General features: G+C 40.0%; 1 protein-coding gene across 1 annotated transcript in view; it reads left to right on the top strand.

Moving 5' to 3' along the window:
- Positions 1–9,377, top strand: part of FOXP2 (forkhead box P2) — a 398,689-nt gene extending 389,312 nt beyond the window's left edge. Inside the window, exon 16 of the mRNA XM_078766261.1 lies at positions 5,761–9,377. Within this exon, the coding sequence (XP_078622387.1) occupies positions 5,761–5,905 (145 nt within the window). The 3' untranslated portion in view covers positions 5,906–9,377. The remainder of the gene's footprint in view (positions 1–5,760) is intronic.
- The last annotated feature ends 15,159 nt before the right edge of the window (positions 9,378–24,536 follow it).

A 24,536-nucleotide genomic window follows, 5' to 3' on the forward strand; every position in this document is an offset into this window, starting at 1 on the left:
CACCACTAAAGGTGGATGGAGGTTATGTTTGCACTCATGTCTGTCTGCTTGTTACTTGCAAAGTCGAAGATTTTTATCTTGAGGTTAAAGGTTATCTTGAGGTCAAAGGTTATCTTGAGGTCAAAGGTAATACAACAACAGGCATTTTAAGGCCATTTTCCCTGCTAGAGCGGGGGTTAGCCTTGCGGGCCCCATAACAATCTTCTCCATTTTGCCCTATTTTCTGCATCTCCCCTTGTTAACCCCCTTGCCCGCATTTCTTTTTCCACCATCTTTAGCCAAGTCTTTCTCGGTCTTCCCCGTCCTCTACTTCCTTCTGCATTCATTTCCATCACTCTTCTCAACCAGTCACTTTCATCCTTCCTCAACACATGACCAAACCATCTCAACCTGTTTCTCTTCACAGCATCCATCACAGGCTCTATTCACATCATCTTTTGCAATTCATCATTTGTCCTCCTCTCTCTCAACGATACTCCGCACATCCACCGAACCATTCGCATTTCCACCCTTTCCAACCTTCGTTGCTGCTCTACGTTCATTACCCATGTCTCGCTCCCATAAATCATAACACTCTCACACATGCAGCATACTCCTTTCCCTTCAGCTTCAACGACACTCCCCTCCTCGTCAGCACGCCACTCAGTTCCCAAAACTTATTCCATGCACATCTCACTCTAGCAACCATTGCCGAGTCTGATCCACCTTCTTGAGGTCAAATTTATAAAATTGTCAATTTTCATCCGATTGACTTGAAAATTAAACAGCAATTGCAGAGTGCCTCGTTGAATTGGGAAAGCAACTATTTTAAGGCCAAAAGTTCAAAGGTCAACTCGAGGTGAAACTTCTAAAATCATCAATTTTCGTCTGAAAATCATCACTTTTCATCTTATTAACCTGAAAATTAGAAGAGCAATTGCATAGTACATCATGGAATTGGAAAACCAACTGTTTTTGAGGTCAAAAGGTCAAAGGTCAACTCAAAGTCAAACTTCTAATTTCATCAATTTTCTTCTGAAAAATGATAAATTTTAATCCGATTGACCCGAGCTTTGATTAAGATAGTCGATTTTAATCTTAACAAAATGTACAATTTGATTTATCCATGGAAACTTTATTTGGGGAGATTTGTGCTCTGCATGACATCTTTCTTGTTTGTTTATTTGTGAACAGGATATCTCAAAAATTGTGGGGGGATTTGGACGAAAATTAGTGGACATGTTGGGTGTTTGATAAGAAAGAATTGATTCAATTTTGTTGAAGATTCGAATCCGGATCTAAATCAGAGAATTTTTAAAGTGATTCTTCACCATTGAGTGATAGGGCTAAAACCGATATATAGCAAGATATTTCAAAAAGTTGTGGACGACTTATGACAAAACTTGGTGGATGAGTTGGTTATGTGACAAGAACAAGCTGATTCGATTTTCGTTCAGGTCCGGTTCCAGATTGGCTTATCGGTGGGATAGAAAAGGTGAACTGTCCAGCTTGCCGGAGGTATGCTCTCTACCAAGTGTCGTTCTAGTTTGTTCTGCAAAGACTGATTTGCTCTGCATTTTGTCCCCTCCTCTTCATGGTCGTGGTTACATAGTTTCAGAAAGGTTATGGCATAGTGTAGAGTCTGACAATATGGTGCACAAGTAACATACTTATCTTTAAGTGTATTGACTGGGTTGCATTGCCGGTCCAACTATCAACCATAGGACTATAAACCATCAACTAGTGTGCCATCCATCGGATTGGTGTTAAGCCGGGTGTCCCGTCTTGTAGCATTCTTTGATGAATGTTAAAGTTCCCACCAGTGTCTTTTGGGAAGAGTAGAGTATCATCAGCACCCTGAACAGTTCAATATTGCAAATTCCTTCCCAAATCACCTCCAATCAAATATCAGGCCTGGCCATACAGCTGGTTTATGAAAGACTTGGGCCCAACATTTTCCTGGCCAACCCCATGAGAAGTTGGGAATATTTCGAACCATTAAAGTATAGGTGGCATTTAACATCATTGGCATGTGACTTATTCCACTCGCTATCCACGCTCGCAAAATAAAAATTGTGCCTTCTTTTAAAAGTGATTCACAGTGCAGCGACCGATTTTGTTAAAGAAAGTGCATTATTTTTCATAGTACGAAGATGAAAGTGATGACTTTCGCGATGAGTCTATTTTCGTGCCATTGTTGAGCCATAGGATGATGAAGGTAACTGACCTCATGGATGCCAATGTGCTTACATGGAGCCTGACTTCATGTGATCACGACATCGAGAGTTCACATGGATTCTTAGCCTAATATGACCATACTTTTTCAAAAGTAAATATGCTGCTCCAAGTAATGCGTAAGTTATTTTTGGTTTGCTATTTCCTCCTTATGATCACCCTGGAGCTCACATATCCTAACCCATACCTCCCGTTCATATCTGAAACCTCAGGGTTCAAATATGGCTGAAAGTATCAGTCCCAACCATTGGGTTAACAACCTCTCTAAACCGATTGTCTCCAGAGAGTTGCTATCGAACTAATTAAACCCAGCTGGCTTACGATTGACATTCAGAGAGAGGGCCAAATGTTCCTGCTCTGCTTGGTCTGATCTGCATTTAGTGTCAATTAATCACAAATTAGAACATATACATCCCCAAAAACATTCAAATTGGCGAAAATTGGAATTAAGAAAAAAGCATTCAAGTTGCAGTTATCACTTCTACTGGAGAGCATTCTTCTTCTCTTCCTCTTCCATTTATAAGGGGTGAGAGCCAATGGCACCAAGCTCCTGCCATGCCTTGATCACGATACTCCTCCACTTCCCTCTGTCCTCCGCTAACTCTCTCTACTCTCCAACCACCCCCATATTACTGATATCCCTCTTCACACAATCCTCCCATCTCAACCGCAGTCTGCCTCTTTTCCTCCTACTTTGCTCCCTCAACATATACACTCTTTGCCGTTGTCTCATCCCCGATCCGCACCAAGCATCCAGCCCATATCAGCCGGCATTTCACCAATCTCTCTGTAAAGCTTGTCTGCACACCAATCTACTCCCTCTGTTCATCCATCCTCCTTCTATCCACCCTCTTCAACTCCACAAACCTGCGGCCTCTGTTGTTGCCTCTCTGTCAGTGCCACTGTCTCCAGACCAGCATTTCCAAACCTGGGGGAAATTTCCCCCTGGGGGAAATTTTAGGATTCCAGGGGGGAAGCTTGTATGTTTGTATGTACGTGTAGGAGTGTGTGGGTGTGTGTGTGTTGCTATATTTTAATGTTATTTATTATGTTATTTATGTTATTAAGCGAATAAATTTTGTGTTTTGGCTACTTTTTTCCTTGTTCATATATATATAAATATACGGGGGGGGTGGGGTGGGGGGAAATTTGGGGGGTTGAACTGGTTGAAGGGGGAAACGACAGAAAAAAAGGTTTGGAACCACTGCTCCAGACCATAAAGGTAGGCCTGCGTTACACACAACATCAGAACCTTCCCTTTTAATCCCCTTGATATCTTTGTCGGCCATTACTCCCTCCACCCCCCTCCATGCATTCGCACCCACCTGAATCCTCCTCCGCACCTTTGCCTCCGACTTACCATCCCTGGTCACTGTTCCCCCCCAGATACTCAAACCTATTTCCCCGTCTGATCTGATTCCCCTCCAAACTGATATTCATTTCTTTTCCCAACCCACATCATCTCGGTCTTCTCCATACTCATCTTCAGCCCATGTTTCCCAAATGCCTCCATCCACTCCCCCAGTACTTCCTGCATCTCCCACTTACTCTCCATCACAATAGCCAGATCATGCGCATACAAGATCCTCCCCATAATACCCCTCATGTTTTCCTTCCTGCTTTCCATCTCCGTCACCATGATAAACAGCAGTGGGCTGAGAGCACTTGCAGCAATTAAATCCCACATCCATTTGCTTATACAACTTGACCATTCACTGGGCTTCACTCAAAGCTTCGAGGAGCTCTCTACAATGGGCGTATGAACGTTAAATAACACAATACTATAAAAAAAAAACAACAAGCTCAATGGAGATTGAAATAAAGATCAAAGATAATGAAACGAAGATGGCAATGGATAGACATCTCTAAGGGGCATAGCCATGAGGAAGACTAAAATCACACATACTTCCAGTTTGTAGACCCAAATTTACCGAATCCATTTCTGCAATTTCAATACATCTCATTATTGGTGACTGCAGCTGTATGGAATCTGCTCAAATATAAATGCCAATCTGGGTCAATGGACAGGAAGTAGTTATGGTGCAGGACTCCATTGCTAAGAGATGTCAAAACCATCACCACCTTTCTATAGCAACTTGACCTCCATCTCCATCAAGGCCATCAACATAATGTTTTTGGAGGTAACCATGGTTTGTTTTGGTTTTTTTTCATTTCCTGGAAGTCCAAAGTCAGACTTGCAGTAACAAAAAATAAAGACAAAGAGAGCTCCAACTTCCAATAAATAAATAAATAAATACACCATGGAATATTTTGAAGTTGGTGGCCTAAAGAGTCAGCTGAGACAAGTTTACTGTATTCAAATTTGGCAAGAGTTCATTGTAGCAGTTGCTTTATTCCACACGCGACTGGGTTTCATCTGCAAACAGAAAGGTGCATCTTCACAGGTGCCAAGATCTTTAGGATGAGCCTGTTGACAAGATGTAACGCAGTCTTTCGAACAACTATTCCCATTGTTTGCTAAAACGAAAATTATGGAGGGTTTTATTTAACAAATGCATGAGGTTAATGTCGTCATTTCCATCATATTATTTCTACTCTGCATGCTGCTCAAGGAGAAGTAATGGCTGTTGGAATGTTTTTGTGGCATAGCCTGGATCTTAATCCCTCCTGTGGTCGCTGTGAATGACTGCGTTACATCCCTTGAAGATCTGAGCGTTATTGCAGACCAATTACATTCCTTTATGTCGAATTACCTCCTCAAAGGTGATGATAATACCGCTATCGATCGTACCTATGTGCTTCGTGATTAGTCTACACTCCATGACATGAACTTTTAATATCTTCCTTGGCCACCGCAATCACCGGGATTCAGCCCCACTAAGAATATGCTAAGCAGCACACAGTCCACTGACATCAACTCAATGTACAGAGAGTATACCTACTTAGAATGGGAGAAACACTACCTATAGCACACGTGACATGGAAACCAGTGGAATCGTTTCACCAATGTGTTTCGGATGTCGTCCAACAGACAATATTCCAAAGACTCGACCTCTGCAGGAAGTTCTTCTGTAAATTCACTTGGACTATTTGGTGTTTGAACTGCCATATTGTACAGAGGCAACAGTGGTCAACAGATGATCTTACTCTGTCTTTCAGAGGGGGGGGGGGGGGGGTGCCAATCTATCTATTTGCTTGTGGATGCTGGAGATCGCATGTTACCTTTCAAAAATTAGACGTTATTTTCCCCCAAATTCCCTACATGTCCATGATTTCAAGTTTAGCGAGGAGGGCGATGGGAAGCACAGCATCGACACCTTCGTTTTTTGTATAAAGTGTCGAGGCTCATAGAGGATCTAGAACACAAAACAGATCAAGACGTAACAGAACAAAAAGAACAGTAGAAAGACAGTGAACTGGGAGGGGGAAGAGGGTTGAGGACGGAAACAAGTAGCTGCATCCGTGTGAGGATAAAATCAGCAGATGATAATTTGTTATTGAAATATGCACTTGCTAAATGAAAAAGTGGAACTGTGCTCATTGATTGCTCTTCGAAACTAACAAGAAACCTTTATGGATCCACAGGCACACTTTTCAGGTAAAGGAAGAGCCAACGGAGATGGATGAAGTGAACGGGCCGCTCTCGCTGGTCACACCCTCCATGCACATCCCCGATATAACGGACGAGACGGGGCCAGATGAGGAACCTCTGCACGAGGAGGTGCAGTAAGGATGGACCCATGGCCTTGTGACGAGGCCTGAACCAGCCCCCAGCTCAAGGCCCAGCACGACAATGCTGGGGCTCTTTTTTTCTGTCCCAAAGCATTTCGGAGCTATGCTGGTGATCTCCAGAGGATGGAAGTTCTCGCTGTTGGTGGCAAGATCTTAATTAACACCCCTGCCAAGCGATATTCTGGGAAGCTGCTGGAATTGCGGGCCCAGGAGTAAGCAAGGGTAATTTTATGCATGAAAATAATGTTTGGCGCATTGGCGTCTGGTCATGGACGAGGGCAAAATGAGAAGGGTGAGATGATGTTTGTGGAGGATGAGATGGCTGGAAGGCTTTGTTGAATTTCACTGAATAGGGACAGAGTTAATATGGGGTAAAGAAGCAGGGAAAGACTGTGAATTTTTTATGTTAGTAATTGCTGTCTTGCATTGTTGCTATTTGTTTGTTAGTTTATTTTTTAATTCGGGTGAAGCGTTATTGAACACAATGGGTTGGACACATTTTATTCCCTTTCTCCTGCATGTAGCGGAACTTTTAGCAGTATTTTTCTCCTGCCCAGCTTTAGAGGAAAAGAAGCCGCCGGCATTTCTCCGTCGTCTTTGGAGTGCTTTGCCACATCATCAGCAATAGGACTCGAGACACCATTAACAGCTCTTTCTTTCCTTTTGCTACTTTAGTATGAGCTTGATTCCCAGGAAGCTCCAGCAGAGAGAGAGAGCGAGAGATTGAGAAAGAGAGAAAGGCAGAGACAGAAAGACCTCTTCTTGAGGAGCCATGTGATCACTCCTTCCGTTCCGTCTCGCAATGCAACGTTTTCGACCAAAAGAGTGCGGGCGTACAAGCTCTGCACATTGCTAATCAATACCTCTCTTACTCTGTCACCTCTCAACACCTCTACTACAAGCTCCTCTCCTTCTACACTAGAACCCAGGGCAGGGTGTTGGATGGAAATAGAGGCCGATAGTGGATGGAAGTATGGGTAGGTAAGGGTTTAGAGCTCTCGCCTATTTTCCATGGTACCAGGAATATCAGTAACAACCATGAGAAGTGTGCTTTGTTAAAATGTTAAGGCACTATGGTGTTCGTACTATGAGCTCCCGACAAGTTCCATGCCCTGAAGAGTTGTTCTTACTGCCTCGGAGATCGTGGTCTCCTTCTGATCTTACCAAAAGCTCCTCAGCTCCTCCAGGCTGCTCTCTTTGTCATATCAAAGGGATCACGTCTGCTTTTTGGAATGGTACAGACCAAAGGGTTATCGCAGCTTTCCAAAATTATCAAAAAGTTAGAAAAACGACAAATGCTTTATTACACACTGTCTACCTGTCCTGTCAAGTGAACCAAAATTGTATTCACACACCTAGAGGAATATGTGAGTTAAGAAAAAGCTGTCCTTCATCATTTTAAGGGTGGCAACCACTCTGTCTATCCCTGGTGCATCGAACCAGTAGAAATTTTTTAACAGAATGTAAATACAAGCAAGTGATGGGTTGACAAAAACCACATAAAGATTTAACATAACGGTTTGTGCATCTTGGGTTGCTCAGCGCCTCGATCCAGCCCACCGTCTCTCTGCTTCATCTGACCAATGCTTCTTCTTCAAGACCAAAAACCTGCAAAGTTCTCCTCTTGTTTTTAGAAAACAGACCTCTCTACCTGACCTTTTTAGGTGCTACGTTCTCTGACTGAAGAGTTTGATTTACGTTTTTATTATACTTACACTTAGGATTTATTTATTTAACTTTTTCCTTTGGATAATTTCAACAAAATTACCAAAGATGATTTTGAAGTTTTTGTTGTTTCTTACACCCTTGTTTTGTTTATTTTGTTTTTTTTCCCAAAAGAAGCCAAATAACACTATGACTAGAATCAAGACAAAGGGCATTTTGCTGTGGTTATTAAAAGTAAAAATATTAACCTAACCTACTTCAAAAAGAAATACCTAGCTTCAGTTACCTGGAACCAAAGCTGCATCTCTGAAGCAATGTGTTATCATAGCAAATGGTCGTGTTGAACGTCACAGATCCTACATTCCTCACAATGAATGACCCAGTGCATGTCCCATCGTATGAGCCGCAGATGCTGTCCAGTCGCTCGTCGCCCATTGTTGAACAACCACGAACACGCAGAGACACCATCGAGATGGAACGAAACGCTTTGGAAACGAAACAAAATTGAATACGGAAAGTCGTCGGTTATTGTTGCCGCCCACCCAACGCACCTTAAAAAGGTGAAAAGAAATTGTTGAATAGGGGCAGAAGGCACGCTGCCTCCTCTTCTTTTTTTGTGACGTCACTTACTTACATACCCTTTGCAGCCACAAGGCACCGGGTACCTGGTGTGAGCTCGTCCATCCGACGGACTCTCGTGAGAAGACATTTTCTCTTGTAAGACTGCTTTACAGCACTTATCAAGCTAAGCTTTAGTGAAACGCGAGGGGCCCATGTCTGAAAGACATTGTAACATAGTAGACCCGTCAGCTGTTAAGTGCACAATGTCGTTTTCTGACTCGGAGCGAACAAAAATGTTTGAAGCTAAAAGCTGGAATACTTCTTTTTTTTTTTTCACGTCATTGTAAATATGTTTAAACACTATATGAAGATAAACAAAGAAGACATCTCTTTTAGAAAGCATACCTCAACTAGATCAAACCTCTCTGGATTAAAGAAGAAGAGACTACACACATTTTGCACTTAGTTGTACAATTTCTGCATGTCTTTTTAGAGTTAATAATAATAGGCTGGATGGATGCACCTCCATAGACTTTTACAGCTGTTGAAAACAGTGCATTTTGCAACTTCTGTGCCGGTGTTTTACTTTGTGGTTATGCTCCAAGCAAGGTCTTTTTGCTTTGTCATTACGAGTTTCTTTCTTTTCATTATATATTTTTTATTTTATTTTTAATTTTGGGAACGTTTTGTAACATTTTCTTTGTGTTCCAGGTATTGTGAGCAGTAATGATATTGGGAAGGCCAATTGTTTTCTTTTTCTTTTGTCCGTTTTAAACTATTTGGATTCTTTTTGTTTTGGTTACTCCTGTACAATTTGGTAGGACTCTCTAGCCTAACATTGATTGGAAGATGTGCATATGCTTTGTAATCACTGTATTGCTCGTAGCAGAATACTGTACGCATAAAGATATACTGTAGGTTTCCGTGAAATGAGTGTAGAAGTTCCGTTTGCTTTTATCAGAATGATACATTGCAAACCCTTAATATTTGTAGCAATGTGTATCAGTTGATAAGTACTTTTTTCAATCATAATGTTTTTGCGTGACCCTTTTTTGGTACTCCAATGTAACATAATGCCACTGCCGAAAGTCCGCCTTCAGATTAAGGGCATGTATTTGAATGTGTTGGTTCATTATTTTTACTTTTCATTTCTGTTTTGCATTGCAATTGTGGAAAGGACCAAATCATCCACTGGAGTATCAATGATTAGTAATGCTAATAAAGGCTTACTGTAGTGGTCTGATTATGACTTGCTTTGCTGTACTTCTTTTCGACCGATTCGATGCGTGTTCTCTTTTGAAGATCGTCTGCCATTCTGTGCAAATCTAGACCGCAGGAGAACTATGGCGTGGATATGGTAGAGATATTGTGGGACAAATGAAAGTCCTTTGCAAATGCCTCGATTACATTGCGTTAGTGATAAGAGGCTAAAAACAAGTCAAGTCTTTTGTTCGAATCTTTTTTTTGTGTGTGTCAAACGAAAGCAAGTCAAATCTTTTTTTTGTTAGTAAGTTGTATTTTGGGGGTTTTTTGGTCAACCGAAAGCAAGTCAAATCCTTTTTTTTTAGTTAGTTGTTTTTTATTGTTGTATTTGTCAACTAAAATCAAGTCAAATCCTGTTTTTGTTAGAAAGTTGTATTTTGGGGTTTTTTTGGTCAACCGAAAGCAAGTCAAATCCATTTTTTGTTAGTAAGTTATTTCTTATTTTGTTGTTTTTGTCAATCAAAAGCAAGTCAAATCCATTTTTTTGTTAGTAAGTTGTTTTTTATTGTTGTTTTTTGTCAACCAAAAGCAAGTCAAATCCATTTGTTGTTAGTAAGTTGTTTTTTATTTTGTTGTTTTTTTGTCAACCAAAAGCAAGTCAAATCCAATTTTTTGTTAGTAAGTTATTTCTTTTCTTTTTTTCTTTTTTTTGTCAACCAAAAGCAAGTCAAATCCATTTTTTGTTAGTAAGTTGTTTTTTGGGGGTTTTTTTGTCAACCAAAGCAAGTCAAATCCAATTTTTTGTTAGTAAGTTATTTCTTTTCTTTTTTTCTTTTTTTTGTCAACCAAAAGCAAGTCAAATCCATTTTTTGTTAGTAAGTTGTTTTTTGTTTTTTGTCAACCAAAAGCAAATCAAATCTTTTTTTTGTTAGTAAGTTGTTTTTTTATTGTTGTTTTTGTAAACCAAAATCAAGTCAAATCCATTTTTTGTTAGTAAGTTGTTTTTTGGGGTTTTTTGTCAACCGAAAGCAAGTCAAATCCATTTTTTGTTAGTAAGTTGTTTTTATTTTGTTGTTTTTTGTCAACCAAAAGCAAGTCAAATCCATTTTTTTGTTAGTAAGTTATTTCTTTTCTTTTTTTGTCAACCAAAAGCAAGTCAAATCCATTTTTTTGTTAGTAAGTTGTTTTTTTGTCAACCGAAAGCAAGTAAAATCTTTTTTTTTGTTAGTAAGTTATATTTACTTTTTTGTCAACCAAAAGCAAGTCAAATCCATTCTTTGTTAGTAAGTTGTTTTTTGTCAACCGAAAGCAAGTCAAATCTCTTTTTTGTTAGTAAGTTGTATTTTTTGTTTTTTGTCAACAAGGAAGTCAAATTCTTTTTTTTGTTAGTAAGTTGTTTTTTTGTCGACCAAAAGCAAGTCAAATCCATTTTTTTGTTAGTAAGTTGTTTTTTTGTCAACCGAAAGCAAGTAAAATCTTTTTTTTTGTTAGTAAGTTATATTTACTTTTTTGTCAACCAAAAGCAAGTCAAATCCATTTTTTGTTAGTAAGTTGCTTTTTATCAACCAAAAGAAAGTCAAATCTTTTTCTTTTTTTTAGTAAGTTGTATTTTTTTTGTCAACTGAAAGCAAGTCTAATCTTTTTTTGGTAGTAAGTTATTTTTGTTGTTGTTGTCAACTGAAAGCAAGTGAAATCTTTTTTTTTGGTAAATTGTTTTTTTGTTTTCTTTTTGTCAACCAAAAGCAAGTCAAATCCATTTTTTTGTTCGTAAGTTATTTCCTATTTTATTTTGTTTTTGTCAACCAAAAGCAAGTCAAATCCATTTTTTTGTTAGTAAGTTGTTTTTTTTTGTTTTTTTGTCAACCGAAAGCAAGTAAAATCGTTTTTTTGTTAGTAAGTTGTATTTTTTTATTTTTTTTGTCAACCAAAAGCAAGTCAAATCCATTTTTTGTTAGTAAGTTGTTTTTTATCAACCAAAAGCAAGTCAAATCTTTTTATTTTTTCTAGTAAGTTGTATTTTATTGTCAACTGAAAGCAAGTCTAATCTTTTTTTGTTCGTAAGTTATTTTTGTTGTTTTTGTCAACTGAAAGCAAGTCAAATCTTTTTTTTTTGTAAATTGTTTTTTTGTTTTCTTTTTGTCAACCAAAAGCAAGTCAAATCCATTTTTTGTTAGTAAATTGTTTTTTATGTTGTTGTTTTTTTGTCAACCAAAAGCGTCAAATCCATTTTTTTTGTTAGTAAGTTGTTGTTTTTTGTTTTTTTGTCAACCGAAGGCAAGTAAAATCTTTTTTTTTTAAAGTAAGTTATATTTACTTTTTTGTCAACCAAAAGCAAGTCAAATCCATTCTCTGTTAGTAAGTTGTATTTTTTGTTTTTTGTCAACCAAAAGGAAGTCAAATCCATTTTTTTGTTGGTAAGTTGTTTTTTTGTCAACCAAAAGCAAGTCAAATCCATCTTTTATTAGTAAGTTTCTTTTTATGAACCAAAAGCAAGTCAAATCTTTTTCTTTTTTTTTAGTAAGTTGTATTTTTTTTTGTCAACTGAAAGCAAGTCTAGTCTTTTTTTGTTAATAAGTTATTTTTGTTGTTGTTTTTGTCAACTGAAAGCAAGTCAAATCTTTTTATATTGTAAATTGTTTTTTTGTTTTATTTTTGTCAACCAAAAGCAAGTCAAATCCATTTTTTTGTTAGTACGTTATTTCTTTCTTTCTTTTTGGCAACCAAAAGCAAGTCAAATCCATTTTTTTGTTAGTAAGTTGTTGTTTTTTGTTTTTTTGTCAACCGAAAGCAAGTAAAATCTTTTTTTTGTTAGTAAGTTGTCTTTTTTTTTTGTTGTCAACCAAAAGGAAGTCAAATCCATTTTTTGTTAGTAAGTTGTTTTTTATCAACCAAAAGCAAGTCAAATCCATTTTTTTGTTAGTAAGTTATTTGTTTTCTTTTTTTGTCAACCAAAAGCAAGTCAAATCCATATTTTTGTTAGTAAGTTGTTGTTTTTTTAGTCAACCGAAAGCAAGTAAAATCGTTTTTTTTGTTAGTAAGTTCTATTTACTTTTTTGTCAACCAAAAGCAAGTCAAATCCATTCTTTGTTAGTAAGTTGTTTTTTGTCAACCAAAAGGAAGTAAAATCCATTTTTTTGTTATTACGTTGTTTTTTTGTCAACCAAAAGCAAGTCAAATCCATTTTTTTTGTTAGCAAGTTTTTTTTTTGTCAACCAAAAGCAAGTCAAATCCATTTTTTGTTAGTAAGTTGTTTTTTATCAACCAAAAGCAAGTCAAATATTTTTCTTTTTTTTAGTAAGTTGTATTTTTTTTTGTCAACTGAAAGCAAGTCTAATCTTTTTTTTTGTAAATTGTTTTTTTGTTTTCTTTTTGTCAACCGAAAGCAAGTCAAATCTTTTTTTGTTAGTGGCCTCAGAAGGAGTTTCAAAGTGCATTCCATAGTCCAGTTGCGACACCACGGTTGTTTGGAGTATACTCGATGCTGGAGGTGGCTATTTAAGGTGTGTTTGTGCGACGTGTGCTCTGACTTATTCTGCCCTCCACTGGACAACACGCAAATACGCATGCCTGCTCAGGAATTTGAACACAAAGTATCTCAGAATCGCATCTTCCATACTTCCCAGCATGGTGTTCAGTCTTGACATGACAACCCAGTAAAGGCTTAAGGATGTTCATTCTTCAGACACTGGTGTAGTGGGAATATGCAATTTTGCAGCAATTTCCACAATATGTCCTTAGAAGCATCAAATGCTCTTCTGCCGACACTCTATTGTGCATTACCGATCCATCAGCATTAGCAATGAGCCTTGTGCTTATAAAAGCATCATTGCAGAAATTGCATGTTTCCTGGTGAAAGTGTATTGTACAATAATTGTCCATATCTTAGCCCTCCAGAGACACATTGTGAACGCAAAGCTGCTTTGGCACGTCGGGATAGCCCGGAGGGAGCGTGGGGCCTACAGCATGGAAAAGCAATGTCCACGTGACATTTGGCGCAGACCCAACACAATCTGAATGGTCTCCAATTCCATTGATCTGATATGTTGACTTGAATTTCATGCCCGGAACACTTTCATAGGGTGGATTGACCGATGAGTGCAAAGTCATGTTGTGGGTTTTTGCCACTTGTAAGATTTATCCTCCAGGCGCCGACATTGAAATTGGTGCCATTTTGCGCAGAAGAAACCATGATGGAAACATTTTGCTGGAGACAATCTTCAATGCAGATCAAAAATATTTTTACTTCAAGATGCCGAAAAGCAGAGACAAGACCTTTTACATTAGAAAGGAGGCAAGTCCAATGGGATCTTATGAAGATGTTTAAGATAATGACAAGTAGAGACAAAATAAGTAGGGAGGACTTTTTCAGCAGAATGATAAGACAATGGGGAGCAGCACAGCTTAAGAGGAAGGAAGAGGAGCGTTAGTATGGTAGTAAGGCAGGGGTCTTTTACTAAAAGAGTGGTAAATGTATCAAATGGTGTCTCTGCAATGGTAGTGACAGTACAAGTCAGTGGACTTTTAAACTTGAGTTGGACAGGTATGTGGAAGTAGTGGTGAGCACTAAGGTGTTCGCATGATTGTGCAACCTTGATGGACCTAATGGTCTCCTCCTGCACTGAAGGTCCTTGTATTTCCTTGTATCACAACCAATTTTGATCTTCAGAAACTGGCTTGTCTCCATTAGCACAGTGAAGTACTGTACACCAAATATGTAAATAATAAGACCAATTATACCACACATTGAAGTGAGCTGTAGACCTTAATGGATATGTACTAGTTCGCTTCCTTGCAAGAAGAAAATGATCATTTACTTTGAAGATTGAATTGATTGAGATGTATGACTTTGTGGACTTGGATAGGCAGGTGCTCTTTCTGTAACATTTGATTTGATGTATCTATCGTCCTGATTATTTTGTCAAGTACCATGTCATATTTCAAATATGATGTGTACTTACATGACTGAGAAAAAAAATGGCTTGTGTGAAACTTTTAAAAGGCAGGTGACGCACTTCTGTGTGTTTGCACCTGTTACAGTCATCTGATTAACACCTGAAACTCTTGCCCAGCTCATACTTTCCTCTCACCATGGCTGGAATATCTCAACATCCTGTTGATTTCATCCATTGTTTCAGGTGTTAAGGCTTCATCGGAGCAAAAAAGATTAATTATTATCGAAATGTCAGCTTCTCCTTGCATACTTCAATCAACATTCCCTTGACTCCAACGATTGTTCTACTTTTGACGCAGAATGATACTGGCCTTCAGAATTAGTTCATTCATGCCTTCACCGACAAAGTCACTGACGAAGATGAACCGATTCGATTTTGGGGTCACGAGGTCAATGTCAGAGGTCATGTTAGGTGAAAATCCTGTTACCATGATAATTTGTGAACCAGTGCTGGGATTTTGACCAAAGTTGGTACAAGTATCTACGATGATGAAAGATGAACCGATTTGATTTTGGGGTCAAGGGGTCAAAGGTCAGAGTCTGTAATAGGTTTTGGTTACTGTGATAACTTAAGAATGGCTGAAGGGAAACAAGTCAAACTTGGTACAAGTATGTATCATGATGCAAAGGTGAACTGATTAGATTATGGGGTCAAGAGGTCAGAGGTCCCGTTGGTTATTCTGTTGCCAAGCTAACTCGTGCAATGGTGATGGGATTTTCACCAAACATGATATAAGTATATATTATGATGCAAACATGAACTCGTTAAATTTTGGCATTAAGGGGTCAAAGGTCAGAGTCTGTGATCGTTTTTGTTAACCCAATAACGTAAGAAGGACTGAAGGAAACAAAGTAAAACTTGGTACCGGTATGTATAATGATGTAAAGGTAAACACACTAGATTATGGGGTCAAGTGGTCAAAGGTCAGATGTCCCGTTAGGTAAAAATTATGTTACTGCGCTAACTTGTGAACCAGTGATGGGATTTTGACCAACCCTGATATGAGTATATATTATGATGAAAAGATGAACTCATTCGATTTCTGCATCAAAGGTCAAAGGTCAGAGGCAAGGTCAGGTAAAAATGTGATACTTGAAAACAGCTGAAGGGATTTAAATCTAACTTGGTACAAGTATGTATAATAATGTAATAAAATGGGTGGAGGCACATCGATCGACATCCGGATGTCCAGTTCATTCATGTTCTAGTTCATTCTATGTTTGTACCGAGCTTGGATATTCCTCGTCTATGCCAATGCCATATACTAGAATAGTTTCCATCTTTGTTTTGTGCTTCCCTCTCTGCTCTCCATCTTTCTCCATCACACCAAAACTTTTATTTCTACCTTGTAGACTCTTACTAACCTACTCTCCCCTCCTGTTCCTTTTCTTTCTGATATGCTCATGCACTCCTCCTGTATGATGCCTTTATGCACAAAATCCACTTTTGTCCTCTATTAGTCTGTGAACCTGCTGCCCTCTGTACTTTAACTCCCCCCTAAGCTAGACTTTTTGTGTGCAAAAAAGGTCAATTTCCATTAAATTAGCTATCTTCTCATAATAAAAAAGAGAATGTGTCAGTCAGACAGTTAGTTTGTTAGTCAGTATGTGTCTCCACCATAAATGAAAAACCATGAAACCTATCAGCCTGAAACTTTGCAGGCATACTAAGGGACCTCCAAGAGAGTGCATGAATGAAAACTCTATTTGGATAAATTTAAACACCCCTTTTGAAAATAATTAACCAGCGTATTAAATTTTAAAAACAGGCTTTATCCTTGGTTAGCCTGCTATCCCTCGCATGGGTCTAAAGCTTTGTTTAGACCTGCTCAAAAACGCCTTCCCTTAGAACAGGCCACAACGGTTTCCACACGATTAAGTGCTGAATATTAATTTTTTTCACTTTCGTCACACATCATCGTTTGGTCTGGTCCGTCATTGCTGGATACAGCTGTATACTGTTCTATATGTACTGTACTGTATATGTATATTGTACTACATATATATATATATATATATGTGAGGGGCAGTCAATAAGTAACCTCAAAATATTTTTCGCAACTTGTTTATTGCATGTACATGTGGAACAACTGTTATTTTTCAACATAATCTCCATTGCGTTCAATGCATTTTTTTCCAATGCTTTACTAAGGCCTGGATTCCTCTGGGAAAAAAATATTTTGGCTGCTTGTGTGGCCGTTCATGCACCGCCTCTTGGACCTCTTCGTCGGATCGGAAAATGGTTCCACCAAACGCATCTTTAAGTGGCCCAAAGATTTTGTAATCCGAAGGTGCGAGGTCTGGCGAGTCGGGTGGGTGAGGAAGACACTCAAAATGCAGGTCCTAGATTGTTGCAGCTGTAGTGCAGGCAGTATGGGGTGGAGCATTGTCATGCTGCAGCAAAACACCAGTAGTGAGTAGTCCATGACATTTTGATCTGATTGCTGCTTTCAGATGATTTTTAAGGAGGTCGCAGTATGATGGACTGGTGACTGTGGTCCCTCTGGGCATGTAATGCTCTACAAGTGGGCCTCAGCTATCCCAGAAGAGCGTCAGCATCACTTTTCCAGCGGACGGCTGTGTGTGGAATTTTTTGGGCTTTGGTAAAGTTGAATGGCGCCATTCTTGGCTTGCCCTCTTCGTTTCTGGCTGAAAGTAGCGGACCCATGGACCTAGCTTTCATCCCAAGTCACTACGTGCTGTAAGACAGCGTCGCCTTCTGTTTCGTAATGTCGCAGAAGTTCTTCACATGCGTCCACTCGCCGTTCTTTCAGGTCGGGTGTGAGTTGTCTAGGCACCCACCTTGCAGACACTTTGCGGAACCCCAGCACGTTGTGAATGATATGGTGTGCTGAACCATGGCTAATGTTAAATTCGGAGACCACCTCATCCAGTGTAATGTGACGGTTTTTCCTTAACGACGGAATTGCTGTATGCATTGCTTTTGTAGGTGCTATCATTTTCATTATGCGTTGTATGATGCGATTTTCCACGATGGCCTCTCATGGACTAATTCATGTATATAGTCGAAATATGTCTTCTGATTTGAGGATCGGGGTTGATGGACTAAATAACCTGCAAAATCTGGAGTGAAATCTGGTAATTCTAAGAAACTGCCGAATCTTATAACTAAACATATAAGTGTATTTATTTAAGGAAGGCTGTGCTCCAAACTTCTCCATATTCAGCGATAAGAAGCTCAATTGTATTCGAATTTCAGACTGGATACCTATATAATTTTTGATATGGTCATCCAATCATCAAATATGTTATCAGAACTGTTCCAACGATCAGTAATATAGACGAAGAAGCAGTCATTTGACCTCTTAAATCGCTAATCAAAATAGTACAAACACAACCCATACATCGCTTTAAAGGTAATTTTACTGCTCATATAACAACATGAATCTCAATGGTGAACGAAGAGTTTGTAGAAAAAAAGGTTACCACCTTAGCTAACTTGTCAAAATACCCCCCTCCAATTTTTTTTAAAACGAGCGATTTTGATCTGTAGTTGTTGTTTTTTGGTGTTTAGACTGCGTTCCGATTGTCTGACAACAAAACAGATTTCTAATGACTTTTTCACATGGTCATCTATGTGTGAGCTGCTCTAGAGTTGGAACGCCAAACAATTTATATGTTCTGGCCCTTGATGGAAAAACATTCAATATTGTCTACTGAAAAGCATTACAACAATATCTTCAATTTTGTTGATATTTCTGTTCAATATTTTGCAGCTTGATAAATACAATGTTTGTCTCTAAACATGTGCTTAATTCTGGTAGTCCAATAGATGTACGTTACTTCCTGGGCAATGCCGGGTACTTTTGAAGGTGGAGGGAGGGATGGAGGTGAATGGGTGGGGTGGGAGGAGGCACGGGGTGTGTCGACGTAGGAGGGAGGGGAATGGGTGGGGTAGGGCTCTGGAAGGAGGGGTGGGATGAGAGGAGGGAGGGTAAAGGGTGGAAGAAGGGACGCAGCTTTGCCAGGTCCCTTTGCTTTCTCCCCCACTCTCTTAGTATTCCTATCGGTGAAGCGACGGGTGGTATTTTCTAGTACTAACTAATTGACTTCATACAAGTACATTACTATACTAGTTAATGCAGCAAATTGTGTCAGTGGAATATGTTCCCATTTATAAACATACTGCTTTCCTCCCTCACACCCACTTTATGAAAATTGTGCTTGCGCCTCCCCATCATTCCTTTAAAAATATTTTAGTTGTGCCCCTCCCCCTTGTAAAATTTTTGGTTGCACTCGCACTCACACCCCTACTTTATATTCAAATAATAATTAACCTGGAATAATACGTAGCCATCACTCTGCCTTTTCTCCAAGTCATCTCCACCACCCACAGGGGGTAAGGGAAAAATGTAATTGTGCCTATGACGAGCTCGCATGTACTTTGGTGGAGATCGGCCAAGCCATTTTTGATTCTATAAGGTTCAAAATATGTGTAATATACATACATACATACATACATACATACATACATACATACATACATACATACATAAATACACACACACATACATACACTCATATATGCATACACACACATACATACATACACACATGCATACACATACATACATACGTACACACACATACATACATACACAAATACATACATACACATACATACACACATACGTACACACATGCATACATACACACATACATACACACACATACATACACACATGCATGCATACACATCCATAAACACATGCATACATACACACATACAAAAATGCATGCATACACACATACATGCATACACATCCATACACACATGCATGCATACACACATACATACCTACATACAAAAATGCAGACATACATACATACACACATACATGCATACACACACGCATGCATGCATACACATACATATATATACATACAAAAACACACATACATACACACACATACATACACATATATACATACACACACACACATACATGCATACACATACATACACACACATACATGCATATACATACATACACATACATATATACATACACAAACACACATACATACATACACATGCATGCATACACACACACATGCATGCATGCATGTTTGTGAAGAAAAAAGGAAAACGCGGAAAAGAGACCGGAAGAAGAGAGATGAAAAAAGGGCAGAGAGAGGAGGAGAGAGCTGTGAGTCACGTCGAGGCTGCGAGCGGACTTTTTAAAATATTGGTCGCGAATGAGTTGAGGCTTCCCGTGAAAGGGATTGCCCACAACATCGTCCTATATTTCGATTGCAATTTAACCTGCGTCTCAGGTTTTATTACCAAGCGTGAGTTATTGTTGGAAAAACAAAATCTGAGCAAAAATATCTAAATTAAAATAAGAACAATTAAAAACAATGCGATCATTTTACTATATCATGCAGGATTTACAAAGATTTACTACTTAGATATTGGTTTGTGCTGTTTACCTGCTTTATGTGTTATTTTACTGGGTGTATGTATGTATGTATATAGTCTCAAGAGGGAATGCGGCAGAAAGATTTGTATTTTTGAGTGTTCTAATAAACCATGGTAAAACCACACCAATGCACTTGTAGAACAAAACAAGTAATTGTATTAATAACTATCACATACACAATAATAACACTCTTAACAAAAGTACATTGAAAATGTCACTTGCATCAAACGAACAATGCATATGATGGTACCATCATTCTCCAATGCTCTTAAAGCAATAAACTCACGACACGCCAAATGTGAGTGGATTGTAACATTCCCCAAAGTCCGTGCACGTATCCCCACGCTGGTTGGAGATCGAGGTCATGCAGAACGGCAAATCAATAGGCAGGTATTGACGTGACTGTGGACGAGGAGTTACGAGGCGAGGTTGATATGGGAATTAAGCCGATATGGAAACCAATGGCAATCCACACGGTGAGGTCGATATGGAAATCCCAACGGCAAAACAAGATGCACCAAGTGGACAGCCTCTTCGAGGACAAAATGGCGTAAAAGCCTGTAATGGAGGTTCTTGCACTACCATTCTGGAAGACACCCCTGCCGGCAGGAAAGAAATGCTGCAACATGGGGTGAAAAAGATCACTCACTACCATCAAATAGCTATTGGCATTGACCTTGCCTTCTAAGGGAATGACTGCACCCAAACCATGCAGGGAATTGCGCCCCACAATCTTACAGAACCACTACAACGCTTCACTGTTGGAACAAAGCACTCGGATTTGTGGAGTTTTTTTAAAGGTTGGCGCCACACATTTGTTGCCACACTCACCTGTTTGGCGAGAAGATGGTGAAGGATGATTCATCTGACCATGTCACATTTCTCCACTGCTCGGTAGTCCATTGCCTGTGTTCTGTGTACCACTGGACTTGCAAACGTGCATTGCCAAGTGTGATAAGAGGTTTGCTCACTGAAACTCGACTATTATGCCCTGCTCTGGAGTGATCAGGGCCAAAATTATATATAGCATGATATCTCAAAAAGTTATGGATGGATTCGGACAAACTTAGTGGGCAGGTTGGGTGTCTGCCAAGGACGAATCGATTAGATTTTGGTGAAGATCCAGATGCTGATCCGGATACGAGACTTTTTTTAATTTTTGCCTCTGCTAATGAAGGCAGACACTGGACAGAGGTTATATTTTTATCCGTGTTTGACTGTAAGCAGTATATCTCAAAAAGTTATGGACTGATTTGGACAAAACTTGGTGTACAGGTTGGGCGTCTGCCAAGGATGATTTGGTTAGATTTTGGTGAAGATCTGGATCCGGATCATATAATTTTTAAGTGTTCCTCCGCTATTTAGAGATAAGGCAAAAAACAATATACAGCACAATATCTCAAAATGTCGTGCACGGATTATGACTAAACTTGGTGGATGATTTGGGTTTCGATTTTGGTTCAGGTCTGGATCAAGATCAGGCCTATCAGTGGGATACCAAACGTAAACTGTTCAGCCTGGTGGAGGTATGCACTCTACCAAGTGATGTTCTAGTTGCAGTGGATATCTGTAAAATATCAACATCAAACTTGACCGTACTTCAAAAATGTTTGAAGTGAAAACTGAGCATCAAAGTGATAGAGCCGGTCTACACAAATACATTTCAGATTCTAACTCCTGCTTCACACCTAGCTCGTCTTCACGCTGTTGAAACCAAAGCTTTCAGAATCATTGGAATCTCCCGCGATGAAGCTAACTCCAAGGGCCTTTCACTCACTCACCGCAGGGAGGTTGGTGGTCTTTCTGTCTTTTACCGACTCCTAGCTCCCCCAGCTCTATCCCCCAAATATTCCTGCAGGACGCACAAGATCTTCCAGCAACCCTCTTCTGGTGGAACTGCCAAAATCAAGACTCTCTGCTCACCTTCACTCTTTAATTCCTCTTTACTCCCGCCTCTGGAACAAACTCCGTCACTCTCCACAATCCCAATCCTCCCTCCAGGTCTTTAAAACAGCTGTTCACCACCATCTCTTATCTTCCCCCATCCAAAACCTCGATCTCTTCTACCCCCGTTAATTCACCCCAGATCCACTTTTTTTGAAATACCGACTTCTTTCCTGGAAGTCCTAGCTGTGTCTATGTCAATGTGTTGTTGTTTTTTTTTACCTCTCCCACCCCCACCCCCCTTCCCACGCCTCCTCCCCCCAAGCCCTCTCCCTCCCACAGATCTTCCGATGTCCCTGTTCTCTGCTGTTGTACTTGTGTGCTTCCCTCTCTCTCCCCATCTTGTCTCCCTCTTCCTTTATTGTATGTTTTGTGTGTCCTGTTTTTTTGTGATTGATGTTAGCACTTACACGAGTCTCGATCTTGCATACAAAAAAAAAAAAAAAAAAAAAAACTTTGCCGAAATCACTTCAGGAACAAATTATTTGTTAAAAAGTTACAAAATAAGTGTAATACGTTTCACCTGTATATACTCAGTTGTTTAGCTTAAAAATTAAGCTCCCCCAGTTATCTAAGGAGTTTTGAGGTGCAGTTGTCTTGGTTGATCAACAAGGCAAACATGAAGACCAAGGAGCTTTCCAAAGAAGTCATACATAAAGTGGTGGAGAAGCACGGTTCAGGAGAGGGTTAGAAGAAGATTTCGCAGTCACTCGTTATCCCTTTGAGTCGGTGAAATCCAACTTTAAGAAGTGGAAGACGTAGCATACCACCCTGACTCTACCCAGATCAGGTCGTCCATCCAAATTCAGCAGCCAGGCAAGCATGAAACTGGTTCAGGATGTCACTTGAAATCCAACAATAACTTTGAAAGATCTGCAAGGCTCTATGTAGTGAACAATATCCCATGCCCTTCAGAAAGCTGATCTCTAGGACAGTGGCAAGAAAAAGCCATTACTGAAAAAGACAGCTCATCAGGATAGAATGGACAATGCATGCATACCCCCCTCCATGCATTGTGCATGCATTGTGGCGTGCAAAGTACAGGAGAATCCTTGATGAAAACTTGTTTGAGTCAGCCATGAATCTGAAACTGGGTATGTGATTCACTTTTCAGCAGCATTACAATGATCCTAGGCACAAAGCTAAATCCACACTGGAGTGCCAGAATAAGAAGAAAATAAATGTTCTGGAGTGCCCAGTCAAAGTCCTGACTTGAACCCAGTTTAACATTTATGGTGAGTCTTAAAAATTGCAGTCCTTCGATGATCTTCATCAAACTTGGCAGACCTAGAGGAATTTTCACGTGAAGTATGGACAAAGAATTCACCATCTCACTGTGCAAAGCTGGTAGAGACCGACTACCCAAAAAGACTCATTGCAGATATTGCTGTAAAAGGTGCTTCCACTATGTACTGAACTGAGCAGCTAAATACTTTTGCAAACTACTGCAAATGGTTCTTAGGAACGAGTCTATTATTTTTGGCAATTAACTATGTTGTTCCATCACAAAACCCCCAACAAAAGTAAACCATCAAAATATGTCATAATGATAATCCACAAGAGCATTGTGGTTTTGCATTGTGGTTTCGCATTGTAGTGCCGCATTTTTGCATCGTATGGTAGCGTCGCATTGTGGTCGTCGCATTGTGGCGTCGCATTGTGGCGTCGCATTGTGGCATCGCATTGTGGCGTCGCATTGTCGAGTCGCATTGTGGCGTCGCATTGTGGCGTCGCATTGTGGCGTCGCATTGTGGCGTCGCATTGAGGCGCCGCATGGAGGCGCCGCATTGTGGCGCCGCATTGTGGCGTCGCATTGTGGCGTCGCATTGTGGGGTCGCATTGTCGCGTCGCATTGTGGCGTCGCATTGTGGAGTCGCATTGTGGAGTCGCATTGTGGTGTCGCATTGTGGTGTCGCATTGTGGCGTCGCATTTTGGCGTCGCATTGTGGCGTCGCATTGTGGCGTCGCATTGTGGCGTCGCATTGTGTGGTCGCATTGTGGAGTCGCATTGTGGAGTCGCATTGTGGCGTCAAATTATGGCGTCGCATTGTGGAGTCGCATTGCGGCGTCGCATTGCAGCGTCGCATTGCGGAGTCGCATTGCGGCATCGCATTGTGGAGTCGCATTGTAGCGTCGCATTGCTTCGCATTGTGGCGTCGCATTATGGTGTCGCATTGCTTCGCATTGTAGCGTCGCATTGCTTCACATTGTAGCGTCGCATTGTGGTGTCGCATTGCTTCGCATTGTAGCGTCGCATTGCTTCACATTGTAGCGTCGCATTGTGGTGTCACATTTTGGCTTCGCATTGTGGGGTCGCATTGTGGTGTCGCATTTTGGCTTTGCATTGTGGCATCGCATTTTGGCGTCGCATTGTGGCGTCGCATTGTGGCGTCACATTGTGGCGTCGCATTGTGACATCGCATTGTGGTATCATTTTGTGGTATCATGTTGTGGCGTCATCTTGTGGTGCCATTCCTAACTTTTCGGTTGTTTTTTGAGATTTCATCTCTCTATGTATTTACATTTTCGAAATTTTTTTTTTTTGGTTGTTGATTATAGTATTGCCTCCCTCACCAAGACCCTTCTTGCCCAGTTTCCGGTTGCTCAGTTTGGTCAGACGGCCAGCTATGGGATGAGTTAGGATACCGGTAGTTCCATATTATTTTCATTGCGTAATGATGGAGCTCATTGTGCTCTTGGGGAACTTTCAACACACTATAAATTGTTTTATACCCTTCCCCAGATCCATGCCTCCTCACAATTCTATCTTGGAGTTATATGGACAGTCCCTTGGACTCCATGGTAGAGTTTCTGCTTGGAGATGCACTGTCAACTGTGGGACCTTATATAGAAAGATGTGT

Source organism: Myxine glutinosa, chromosome 12 (genome assembly GCF_964187855.1).
Source record: "Myxine glutinosa chromosome 12, kmMyxGlut1.1, whole genome shotgun sequence".
NCBI classification, from domain to species: domain Eukaryota; kingdom Metazoa; phylum Chordata; class Myxini; order Myxiniformes; family Myxinidae; genus Myxine; species Myxine glutinosa.